The following is a 13,236-nucleotide window of genomic DNA, read 5'->3' as shown; positions in this document are numbered from 1 at the left end:
AATTGGAAAATGTGCCCTTTGTGTTTCTGGGGGTTAGTTCACTGCCAGGAAAGTAGTTCATGAGCTACACTGATGATTACTCATTTGGAATTCAGAGTATTCCAGTTTGCCTTTTCTAAGCAGTGTTGCAGCAGTTTCCCAGCCAGGTATGTCTCCAGTTATGGTAATTATCTTTCAGTTAGGGAGCTAATTGACTCTGCTGCAGCAAGTGTGGAATAAATAATGTTACTATGGTAGCCAAGGGTTTGGAACACAAGATGTCTCATTTCCCTGAATTTTCTTTCTTCCTAAGAAATTAGGCCTTTTGTGACTGAGACGTGAGAGGTTTGAAGCTGGATTTTGTTCCTTCCTGGAAGTAAGGAAAAGAATGTGAGTTTTGTAAGGAGGAGTGCAAGCTTGGCCTGAGTTTCTTTCTCCTTATTCATTAACAAAGTGCTTACTGATGAGTCCCTTTGAAATAGGATGTGTGCATTCGAGTTAATGTTGGGATTGTCACTAGATAAAGGGTTTGCAGGGTCAGGATTGAAGAATTTGACCTAGAAATGGGTCTGAAACAAACTTCCAGGTTCAGAGGCCCCCAAACTTTAAGGAAGATGGGACCAAAATCTGGGTCTGAACTTTGTGGCTGAGGCCTATCTCTATGCATACTATTACTTCTTGAAGGAAGCGCCTTTTGTCCAAGTATCTCAGGATATGTCCACACTGCAAGTGAAAGTGTGATTGTAGCATGGGTCGGCTACTTATGCTGGCTTTAATCTAGCTAGCATAGGTAACAATAGTAAAGTAGGCTTCAGCAAGGGCTAGCAACCAGAGTACAAGCCTTCTGGGGACCCTGCGTATGTACTCAGGTTGCTGCTACATCTACACAACTAGTGTTTCCTGTACTGGCTGGAATAAAGGCAGCAAGGGTATGTATGCTAGCCATGTTACATTCCTTTCTTTACTTGCAGTGCAGACATATCCTCAAAAGTAGTTTACAAACACTGCACCGATACTCCTTATTCTTGTTCATAGATTCTTAGATTTCAAGGCTACAAGGGACCATTCTGATAATCTAATCTGACCTCCTGTATAACACACGCCCTAGAAGTTCCCCAAAATGATTCCTGTTTGAACTTCAGCAGATCTTTCCGAAAAAGCATCCAATCTTGATTTAAAAATTCCTAGTGATGGAGAATCTACCATGACCCTTGGTAGTAGTAGAATTCAATGGGGGTTTCACCAGAATGGAGTGCAGAATTCATTAGTAATGAGACATAAGAAGTAGAGCTGGACACAAGTTGTCATTTTTGTGCAAATATTTGTTTCCCACATCAGGTGCATTCATCCCCTGCCATGCCATTTTTCTCCCTTCCAACTCTGCCCCACTCTGCTTTTTCTTTTGTCCAAAATGCATTAAAAAAAGTCTCCTTTTGTGTAAAAACATGCCCAAGAGTACATTGTTTGGATGGTTTTAATGAAAAGCCACCTTTACCCCAAAAAGGGGTGAGTATTTTTGCATGGCATTTTGCAAAGGGGTTAACTGAGGCCCAAGGAGGTTAAGTGCCATGGTCACATTGAGTCTGTGGCAGAGTCCCGATCCTAGGTACCATGCTCCTAACAAGAGATCACAGGCCAGCTGGTATAAATCAGTGCAACTCCATTGACTTGGATGGAGCTACACTGTCTTACACCAACTTGGCCTCACATTTTCCTCTGCCCCGCACATACACACATAGGATGGCCACTGCTATATCCCTCAGCGTTTAACAAAATGATCTGCTTCTAAGAGTCCAGAATACAAAGTTCATTTCATAATATAAGTTGATGCAAACTTTATGGTTCTATATGTTTCGTGCATTAGTCTTGCCAATGCTTCGCTTCTCTGAAGCCCATTTAATAGGCCAAGTTTTATAGTTAACTGCTAGTTTGTCTAGATTTATTGTCTTTTTTTAAATCGGAGAAGCTTCCAGATTTCAATTTAAAAGTGTTTTGTTTTAATTCGTTTTGCATTTATGGAGCATGGTATTTGCTGGGTGGAGAGAAGTTGAGACCATAATCTGGCATGGTTGACTACATTTCTAAATTTCAAACCACTGCTTTCTCTTTTTAAAAAACATTTTCATCTGCTGATACTAAACATTTTGATCATTCAGAATGTAAATTGCATTACCCATAGATACTGATGGGTTTGAGTATATACACATACAAATCAGGGACTGAATGATTCAAATACAAAATTATTTTCTGGTTCATACCCTTAATGACATATTTTTCCCATTTTCTGTAATTGCTTAAATGTTATGTAGTTTACATACCCAAGCATTTAATAGCAACGTTCTATGCGGGGAGAGGGTCGGGTGCAGAGGGGGAGAACCACAAACAATTAAAATACCGTTGTTACAATTGATTGGAATATTTTTTTTTCAGTGCATCATGTTAGGTAGTGTCATCGGAAACCTATTCCCTGGAGAATGGTGGGGTACAACTGAGGGGGGAAGGAGAGAAGGGAGAGAAATTCCTAGTGCTACAGTCCAACGGATCTGAACCTGATGTCCTTGCTCTAGCAGGACTTCCTGTAATGGGGTGGCCTGCTTCAGGTCATTCCTAAACACACAGCCAAGAGATAGTTAAAGGTTTTCCAGGCTGTGTGACCTCACCTAGCAAGCTCTGAAGGACATCTGTTGACCAGCCCCTGGCTCTATTTGTTTTGCAAGGAAGCAGAGTCTATAAAGAGTTTAATTACACCATAGAAGTGGTTTTCTTTTTGCTAAACAAATATTTGCAGCCTATTCAGGGTGACCAAGCATTCAACGGGAAAAAAGCAGGCGACTTGCCATGCGTGTGGACTGGAAGGCATGAAGGGAGCACTTTGGTGAGGAGGATAGCAGGGTTTCAGCAGCTGGGTGAAGTACCCCTTCCTCCCTCTTCCCCATTCCTGAAGCCCTACAAGCCATTCCAACAAGTCCAGAAAACTCTTCCACAAAGCACCCTGAATTCCACACCAGCACCTTTGCTCCCCTTCCTCCCTGGAGCTGAGGAATAGACACGCACCCTCATACTTCAGCACTTGAACCAACCTCTAATTCATGGGGATTAGGAAAAAACTTTCCCAGAAGCCACTTATTGTTTGGAATTCTTTGACTTTAAGTATATTTCAGTAATGGGTGAGAAACTGACTTATTTGGTGATTAGTTTTCTCCCATGAACACTACCCTTCCTCGCAGTGGGAATGATTGGAGGCCCAGGACATTTGCATGCAGTTTTCTGGACAGTGAGAATACAGAAAATGAGAGAATATTCTGTAAAAAAAAAGTTTATTTCACTGATTTAAAGAACAGGCTGTGCAAAACATCTGGAAATCACCTGAATATGAGACATAAAATAAAAATATTTTAAATATGCATTTGTAATACAAAATAATCTTTCACTCTGGTAAGTAATCTTTCCAAATATTTTTAAAGATAGAAAATATAGCTAGATAATACATATATATAGCTTACAGGTTTTTTTTTCTTTATTGTAACTGACACCACTAAGGGTAGGTCTACACTACCAGATTAGTTCGATTTAACTTAATTCGAATTTGTGGAATCGACCTTACAAAGTCGAATTTGTGTGTCCACACTAAGGACACTAATTCGACTTTGGGAGTCCACACTAACGGGGCAAGCGTCGACATTGGAAGCGGTGCACTGTGGGCAGCTATCCCACAGTTCCTGCAGTCCCCGCTGCCCATTTGAATTCTGGGATTTCCCCACAATGCATGCTAGGGGGGAAAATGTGTCGAGGGTGGTCTTGAGTAACTGTCATCATTCAACGTGCTTTTGGACGTCTCAAGGGGAGATGGAGGAGCTTACTGACTCGCTCGGATCTCAGCAAAACCAATATCCCCATTGTTATTGCAGCTTGCTGTGTGCTCCACAATCTCTGTGAGAGCAAGGGAGAGACCTTTATCGCGGGATGGGAGGTTGAGGCAAATCGCCTGGCTGCTGATTATGCTCAGCCAGACAGCCGTGCAATTAGAAGAGCCCAGCGGGAAGCGCTGTGCATCCGGGAGGCTTTGAAAGCTAGGTTCCTCAAGGAGCAGGGTAACCTGTGACTGTTCAGTTTCTTTACAGAGAAGCTGAACCTGCCCCTGCTTCAGTTACTGTTGACTTTCTTCTGCAGTTACATACCCCGTTCACCACGTTTCCCCCCTTCCAACACACGTTTAAAAATAAAGTTAATGGAACATTGTTAATTAACAACGTTTTCTTTAAAAGCAGCAAAGAATCCTGTGGCACCTTATAGACTAACAGGATGCCACAGGATTCTTTGCTGCTTTTACAGAACCAGACTAACACGGCTACCTCTCTGATACTTAACGTTTTCTTTATTAATGAATTCGCGTTAAAGGGTTGAAACAGGAACGCAGACTGTGGTGGGTAGGGTGTGCAGTGATGTTAACACCGCTTCTACACTTGAGGAATGATAGGCTCCTGCTCCTAGAGCGGTCTGCAGTGCCGGACTGGTTGTTTCAATGGAGCCTGCCATCCCTCCTTTTCGGGACTCTGTGTGCGGGGGCTATGTGACCTTGTGGCGGGGGAGGACGGTTACAGATTCCCCTGCTGCGTGGCTCTGTGGTCCGGGACAAGGACCGCTGCATAAGTTCTGTAACCGCCCTCCCGTGCCACAAAGTCACGTACCCCCCACCCACACAGAACATGGATAACACCTCCCAGACCGACCAGGGTGCCTACTGACTGCACTGTGTGTGTGACCTGCTGTTGATCCTGCCCCCGTGTCTGTACCCTGGTAAAGGTGACTGTCCCATGCAATTAACAACCCCCTTTCCCCTGCACTTCACAGACAGTCTTCTGAAGAAAAACTTGATGGAAATAGTAATTAACAGCAAACTACTTTTAATAATCAACTACACAGTTAGGGGATGAAACTGGGATTGGGGCTTCGGTGAGCCAGGAAGGGAAGGACTTCTCAACATTTAGGGAATGAGAGCCTTCTTGTATTTGTGCACTCTGCAGGGGTGCAGTGACAGTTTTCATGGCCCCTGTCGCCCCTCCTTCTTGTTACTTTGGGTGAGGGGGGTTTGGGACTTTGTGGTGGGGGAGGGCGGTTGCAGATACAGTGCAGGGGGGCTCTGTCCTCCTGCCTGTGGTCCTGCAGAACATCCACAAGGCGCCGGAGCATGTCAAATTTTCCCTGGGCATTTCCTGTGTGGCTGGTCAGAACATCCAAGCTCGGACTGCTGTCCAGAGCGTCAACAGAGTGGTGCACTGTGGGATAGCTCCCGGAGCTACTAAGGTCAATTTCCGTCCACACATAGCCTAATTCAACATAGCCATGTCGAATTTAGCGCTACTCCCCTCGTCGGGGAGGAGTACAGAATTCGAACTAAAGAGCCCTCTAGGTCGAACTAATTAGCTTCCTGGTGTGGACGGGTGCACGGTTAAGTCGAATTAACGCTGCTAAATTCGACATAAACTCCTAGTGTAGACCAGGCCTAAGGTAAAAACAAATTCATCTGGGTCTTTAATGCTCATTATAACAGAAACAGGCATTCTCGAAAACATTGCAATTCTGAAAACACAGACTCCACATGCAAAAATGTATCCAAGTAATCTGTACATGTGATTGCGTGCAGAATTATAGTAATTATGCATGCAAATGATCATTCAGATGCCTTAAGGGTCATTTGCACATGTAATACTAAACCCATGGGCTGGAAGTTACCTCTGGGATGTCCAGGAGTTCCAGCTGACTAACAACCTTGATTTTCCTTTTTAGAATGAAAATGTTTATATTTTTCAGCATTGCGCTCCTACCTATCAATGTATTAGTGTGCTTCCAGTAAAGTGTGCTTGTCATCTTCATTATGTGTGGACTCAGAACTGTTTTGATCAGTTACAGCTGTTTTATCCTTTGCTCCAGTGCAAGAATTTCTCTTTCTATTTCATAAGGTAGGTCAGCATTAACTTGCTCTTCAAAATATTTCTTGATTTCCATTACCTCTTTTTCCCAGAACTCTTTGGAGATATCAAACAGTTCTGTCATGTCAATGCCTTCTAGGCCCTTCAGGTTCAAGGCTGTGTCAGCAGGGATGTAGCCTATAGGAGTTCGCTTGGCATCAGCCTCTCCACGGATTCTGTTGAACATCCATTCCAGGACACGGGAGTTCTCCCCATAACCGGGCCACAGGAATTTTCCTTGCTTGTCTTTTCTGAACCAGTTCACATGGAAGATCTTGGGCAGTTTTGCAGCTGGGCGATGTGCCATGCTAAGCCAGTGGGCAAGGTATTTGCCAAAGTTGTAGCCAAAGAAAGGCCTCATGGCAAAGGGGTCGTGCATAATGATTTTTCCTGTTAAAAGAATGTACGTGGAAAGTAAGATAATACTTAGCCCTCATACAACATTTTAACCTGTCAGCAAGAAGAGCTTTAAGAATCTGGTTAAGCATTATCCCCAATCTACAAATGGGGAAACTGAGGCAAAAATTGATTCAGAGCCTGAATTGCAGAGGCGCTAAGCATGGTCAACTCCAGTTTAAGTAAATGGATGGTGCGGATGGTCAGAACTCTGAAAATTCATCCCTGAGTGTCTGAAGTTGGGCATCCCAAAACTAGCTTGCATTGCCCATGCAACATGTGCTCTGTAGCAAAACAGAAGACTTCAGTGACTTGTCTAAGATCACACAATGCCTCAGTATCAAGTCTTTCAACTCAGACTCCGGCATCCTGGTGGTCACACTGTGTCCTTGCTCCATATTACCCACATGGAGTTTTAGAAATTTTTTTTTTAGCTCCAAGCAGAATATTTTGTATTTTGAAAACTGCACAATTCACAAAATTAACTCCCAAGAAGCAGACTTTAGCATATAGTAATTTACAGGTGATCACTGTTGGGTATCCAGAAAGGACTACTTTTAATATGGAAAGGCAAATTAGATTTTGATTTACCTTTGTGCTCAGCAGCTGCTGTTGCTTCAGATCTCATAGCTGCTCCTATAAATACGCCATGCTGCCAGCTAAGGGCCTCATATACTAGAGGCACACCTGTAGAGAACAAAATAGCTTCACTAATTAAAGGTCCAAAAGTCTTTGCTATAGCAGCTTTAGCTATATGCTATAGCAGTATGCACATTACTATAGAATTCAGTCCCTCTTTTTCCTGTTATATAATTCAGTTCATTTTTCCCCCTCTCTCTTATTGGAAAATAATTTAGGTCAGAATTCTCTCTTTCTCTCTGGCCCAACGAATCTTTAAATATTTGAAGCTGTTCCACCGTGTATAAATACTTTGAGTCCGTGAGCAAGAGAGAGAGAGAAAGGGAGACTGATACTGTTGTCTGGTGGTTACAGCACCCACCTAAAAGGTGGGAGATCTGGGGTCCAGTCTCCCTACTCCAATCACTTTTTAATTAGCTTTCCAAACTGAACAACTTCAATTGGAGAGCTTGAGGAAGCACCACCCTAGAATATCCCATAGCTCAGTGCTTAGAGTGCTCCCTTCAGAGGTGGGAGACCCCGACGCAAATTACTTCTCCAAATCAAGCAGAGGAGGGAATCAAACCTGGGTGTCCTACCTCCCAGGTGAGTGCTCTAGCCACAGGGCTAAAAGTCATAATGTGGACATCGCTTGCTCTTGTGGCCAGATTTTGAATGGAACGTGGTCCAGTAGGCAGCCTCATCTATAAATTGGGGATAATACTTCATTTCTCCCACTCTTTCTCAGTCTGGGCTATCTACACTGTAAGCCCAGGCTCTGAGGCATGGACTGTATCTTACTAACTCTCTGTCCCATGCCTAGCACAATGGGGCCCTGATCTTTGTTGGGGCCCCTAGGTGTTAACATAATACAGATAATTATAAGGTGTTGGGCCCCCAAAAATCATAGGCCGCTTCTTAAAATGTGGTTTACTAACCTAGTTATTTTGCTGCTCTCACTGCTCAGGGACACCACAGTAGCAAAAATCATATTTAAACCCAACTGTTGCCAGCACAGTTTTAGGCATACAGTGGCTAGGGCTTTGGTCTTGATACACATTATTGCAGCTCTTACCAGCAGGTCTACGGCCTCCAAATATTATACCCTCAATCGGCACTCCTTCTGGAGATTCCCAGGCAGGGTCAATGATTGGGCACTGGCTGGCAGGGGTGCAGAATCGAGAATTGGGATGGGCGCAAGTCTCCCCTGTACAGACCAAAATATTTCATGATTGCGGAGTTAACGTGAAATGGGATGAGAAATTTAAAAAGCCCCCCAAACATGCACAGTTACCATTCCCTGGAGTCCACTTCTTGTTCTTCCATGAAGTCAGTGTCACTCCTGGTGCAAGTGGTTCATCAATGCCTTCCCAGTATATGCCTCCATCGCTGGTTTCTGCTACATTGGTGAAGATGGTATTCTTGTGTATGGTCTTTATGGCATTGGGGTTTGTTTTTACTGATGTCCCAGGAGCAACTCCAAAAAATCCATTTTCTGGATTGATTGCCCTTAAATTACCTGGAATTTAAGAGATACCAAACAATGATACAAAACCCAACTCACCATTTGAGCTCTCGGCAGAGTAGGATCCAGATCCTGCTGCCGTCAAAGTCAGAGGGAAGTGGCCACAGACTTTAATGAGAGCAGGACTGGTCCCTAGAGCAATTCAGCCTTAAAGTAAGAAGAGTTACCTTGCTCATCAAATTTCATCCAGGCAATATCATCCCCAACACACTCAATTTTCCATCCTGGCAGAGTTGGGTTCATCATAGCCAAGTTAGTTTTGCCACATGCACTGGGGAATGCCGCGGTAAAGTACTTCTTCTCACCCTCTGGGTTTGTGATACCCAGGATCTATTGAAAAATAAATGTCTCTGTTTAATATGCTTATTTTTTCCTGCACTTGTGTTATTACCAGTAAATGGTAATAATAAAACATGCTGGATTTGCTGCAGATAGAATTTTATTTGACAAAGTGTCCCCTCATGGAATACATGTGAGCAGATCGCAGGTTTTTCAAATTTATTCACACATTTACTCAAACTTTATTATTATTGTGTTGGAGTGGCAAGTGGGGTCAAAGGTGGGATTTTTTTTTTTATGATAGGAATGACTAGTGCATACTTTTATTGTGAAGTGAAAGAGCCAGAGGAGAGTGAGAGGTTAAGAAGAGGAGAAGGGGAGGGAGGGAGAGTGAGTTAGAGGGAGATCAATTTACTTTACAGATTAAAAATATTCAGACTTTGAATATTTTTGTGTTGCTGAGCTGTGATGGATGATCAGGTAAGCCACGTGGTATTTTTCAGTTCCCTGAGTGGGTCAACCTGGCATAAATACGTGTGCGAATGAATGTAAAATGTCCTTGCCGTGAATACTCAAGTGTGTAACTAGGAAATTCACTTTGCAGGACCATTTTAGTGAAACTTGATTGCTCAAATGAGAGTGGAAAGTGAACACAGGAAGGGCATGAACACAGGCAAATGCCATTCATTTGAAAAAGCAAATGCATATTTTCAGGAGTTTTTTTCAGGTCTGCTTTTAATATCAAAGATAATTTTACGAACTATGGACCCTATTCTGCAAGCTGTTGTATGCATGTAGATCCGTATTCCCATCTGTATCCTTACTGAAGTGAATGGGATCTGCACAGACACTGAGGTCTGCCTGTATGGAACGTAATTCAAGATCAGGGCCTAAACAAGCAGATGGAAATCTTGCTTAGATCCCTATTTTTATATTTTCTTCTATAAAATGCTTATTGATCAACAACACAAGTACTTCCCTATTTCTACATAAGCTGGTTGTATGATATATATATCTCACATCACAGTAACATTCATGCCAGACAGTAATTCCCCTAATACTGTATCAAGTCATGGCATATTCACGCTGAGCTGTTTTGAGGTTTAATTGCTTTAAAAAATGCACTTCTGATTTTAACGGCTCTTACCAGCATGTGCTCAGCAAGCCAGCCCTCTTCCTTGGCAATTCTGCTGGCAATCCTGAGGGCAAAGCACTTTTTCCCCAGCAAGGAGTTTCCTCCATAACCACTGCCAAATGAGATGATTTCTCTGCGATCAGGAATCTGAGCAATCAGAGTCAAATCTGGGTTGCAGGGCCAATTGTTTACTAGTGGTTCTGCAAAACACAATGCACTACTTGTGAATATAGGAATTGCCAGACTGGGTCAGACCAAAGGTTCGTCTAGTCAGCGTCCTGTGTCTGACACTGACCAGTACCAGATGCTTCAGAAACCCTCCAGTGGGCATCTGGGGAATAATCTGCCCCGTAGAAAGGCCTTAAATCCTAATTCCTTCACCTTGGACTTGACTCTGCTTTTCTTGCACACGCCAAATCCTCCCATTGATTTCACTGGCAGTTTTCAGTGTGCCAAGGATACAAGATAGGTGCAACACATATGTCTGAGAATTAGCCAGAGTTAATGGTTAATACGATTACTTACTTTTTAGTGGGAAAGGGCACCCAACCGAATGAAGACATTTTACAAACTCTCCATTCCCTAGGGCTTCCAAGACGGCTGTTCCCATCCGGGTCATAATTCTCATGCTGGCCACCACGTATGGTGAATCTGTCAACTCAATCCCAATCTTGCATAAAGGAGACCCAATGGGCCCCATACTAAAGGGGATGACATACATTGTACGCCCTGTAAAGTAGGAGCAGAGCCACGTGAGTGAGATGTGACCAAGAAGAAAAACAGTGTATTGTTAGAATAATCATCAAAAAGTATATTGTCCCTTTACATTTTCTCACTTCCTTAAAAGCTCCCCACCTTTTGCAAGGTGGTTCCAGAGGATATTTATAGATTTGAAGTGTTCCTTTTCGTCAGGTTATGTAATAAAAGGTTTTGTTTTTAACTACTAGTAGTTTTCTGTGTTTTAAAATTATAAAAGCTGGTGTGCTGTGTAGGTAGAATTGTCTAGCAGTCTCAGAAGGAGCAAGAGGCCAAATTCTCTGCTAGTGTAAACTGGTGGAATTCCATTGAAGAGAATTTGACCCAAGGAGTCAGGATTCCTGGGTTCTGTCCTCAATTTTCCATCTACTGCTGACTCTCTGTTGATTTCAGGAAAGTCACCCAAGCTTTAGTTGCCCTTCTTTAAAATGGGTAGTAGAATGACCGCGTATATGTATGCAGAGCTCTGAGACTGAAAGACCTGATAAAATGAGTTAGGTGCCTAACCTTATGTGCCAAAGTTTGTAAATCTTAGCCAAATGTGTTTGTATGTTTAGATTATTATTTATTATTACTGGTGTTTTTATTATTATGAAAGTATCATGTGAATTTTCTTTTTACCTTTCATGCACCCGGGGAATCTGACATTGAAGGCTTTCTCAAAATCTTCTTCTGACATCCAGTGACCCAGCTGGCTAGTTCCAGTTTTAGGGATCGGAATGGTATCTCTCTGCTCCTGAGTGATAATGACTGTTTTGCTTTCAATCCTTGCCACATCCCTTGGATCAGTGAGAGCCAACCAACTATTAAAAAAAAAATTAGGAAATTGTGTTTTGGTCGTTAAAAAGTGGTAGGTAGAGTACATTTAATCCTTCCCTACAGGGAAGGCACAATAGGGTAAAATGCGTTATAGTGGGTAAGGTGACAGAGCCCATAACATCCAGATATCTTTCCAGACAGCCACAGCTTATTCAGATAAAGGATCGGTGGAATGTATTCTGTCATACAAAATAGCTATGATATTGCAGAATGAACTGACGGTGTCATGACTTAAGAAATTTAGCTGTAGTATAGTTACATGTTAATCTCTCTTGATCTAAGCTTCACCAACAGTCAAATGGGGTTAATAACTCATCAGGAGATGTAAGACTTGATTCTAGTCTTATTTACACCAGTATAAATCGAGAGTTTTGCCAGTTTTGCACAGAAATCAATAGAGCGACTCCTGGCTAAAGCGGAGACCCTGTAAACACTTTGAATACAGGTGAAAGTGTTTGCAGGATCAAGGCCTAAGTGAGATCAGAACCTAACCCATTGTGTTGGCAAAGCATTTTGAAGACTTAAAGTGCTACGCACGTCACATGATATGGTTTTGTTCCTGAATTGGATGATTTATGTAATAGAAAAATGAATTGTAAACTGTGAATATTCCAACTGAATAATACCATTTAAATCAGCATTGGGTGAATATTCAAGGATAAAGTGCGCTTTTTCTGAGTACTCAAATGCTCATGGAAAGTAAACACTAAAGGGTTTTGAACATGGTTGAAATGAAATGCCCTTTTAAATATAAATGTTCATGGAAAATTATATACCACAATTCTCTCAGGTCTAACCCTGACTTTCTTTTACATATGTCTGTTACTTACCAGTTCTCATACTTCTTCAGCTTCTTGATCATGCCTTGTTCTACCATGATATCCAGAATGTTTTTGTTCTCTTCCTCTGAGCCGTCACAGATATGAATTCTAGCAGGTTGGCATAGCTTGGCATTGCTTTCAATGAAGTATCTCACTTCCTGAGACAGGCTCTTCAGATCCCCCTGGATGAGTCGTGAGGTTATGTTCAGTCGAGTCTTCAGCTGGGGAGTCATTATTTGTAGGCGGCAGTGGATATTGTCTGCAATCAAAGATCAAACATTTGGCCTGTTAGCACATTACCCAACAATTCCTAATGGAAGGAATATGCTTTTCTAAAAACACATTCAGTAATAAAAAGAATGTGTAATAAATTTAATTGTGTGCTTATGGTAATAAATCTAAATCAAACCTGTGCATAGATATGGAATTTAAAGCTCTAGAAGAATGCATAAAATTTATATATAGAAACTCCACTTACTTTCCTGTAAAAGAGTTCAGAGAGGATTTCACTGCTTCTTCTACCTGTTCAGATTTTGCCTACTTTGGACTATTCTTGTGATCATTTACTTCCAAGAAGGATACCTCTCTTAAATACTCCTCGGATGCTGGAGTCCTTCCCACCAGCTGAGGTGAAGCAGGCTTGTCCCCATGTCATCACAGGATGGCTCTTGGAACAGTGTCGTGGACAGTTATCGTCATGAACAATTGACAAGAAGCCGTGAAGAGGTAATTATTTAACAGGCTTGATTAATGAATGCTCGAAGCTGAGATTCTCAGCCCTTGGATTTGCTGCTTTAAGCAATTACAAAACTTGTTGGTTTGGACAATCTTTGAACTAGTTCTGCTCTGATGCAAAAAGTGTTGTAACTCCTCAATGTGTGGGAAAGGTTGTGCGCAATGAGTGGCTGAAACTAGAACACCAAGGGTAGTAAAGCATAA

The 13,236-nt window shown here is 42.3% G+C and overlaps 1 protein-coding gene across 1 annotated transcript; it reads right to left on the bottom strand.

The window, feature by feature from the left end:
• Positions 1-5,413: 5,413 nt before the first annotated feature.
• On the bottom strand, positions 5,414-12,994 carry PCK1 (phosphoenolpyruvate carboxykinase 1). The gene is made up of 10 exons (XM_039499280.1): positions 12,776-12,994; positions 12,307-12,556; positions 11,279-11,460; positions 10,427-10,630; positions 9,914-10,101; positions 8,655-8,817; positions 8,257-8,481; positions 8,038-8,169; positions 6,936-7,031; positions 5,414-6,338 (listed from the first exon to the last, which is right to left on the bottom strand). Exons 2-10 carry the CDS (start codon positions 12,528-12,530, stop codon positions 5,884-5,886), a joined length of 1,869 nt encoding a protein of 622 aa, XP_039355214.1. The 5' UTR covers positions 12,531-12,556; positions 12,776-12,994; the 3' UTR covers positions 5,414-5,883.
• Positions 12,995-13,236: the final 242 nt, after the last annotated feature.

Source organism: Mauremys reevesii, linkage group 13 (assembly GCF_016161935.1).
Source record: "Mauremys reevesii isolate NIE-2019 linkage group 13, ASM1616193v1, whole genome shotgun sequence".
Taxonomy (NCBI): domain Eukaryota; kingdom Metazoa; phylum Chordata; order Testudines; family Geoemydidae; genus Mauremys; species Mauremys reevesii.
This window is presented reverse-complemented; position numbering and strand designations above follow the sequence as displayed.

Coding starts and splice junctions, on each gene's coding strand:
- PCK1 (XM_039499280.1), bottom strand. CDS start 12,530: ATGACTCCCCAGCTGAAGACTCGACTGAACATAACCTCACGACTCATC. Junction 10,631..11,278: donor ATTCCCCGGGTGCATGAAAG/GTAAAAAGAAAA, acceptor CCTACTTTACAG/GGCGTACAATGTATGTCATC. Junction 8,818..9,913: donor GGCTTGCTGAGCACATGCTG/GTAAGAGCCGTT, acceptor ATTTTTCAATAG/ATCCTGGGTATCACAAACCC.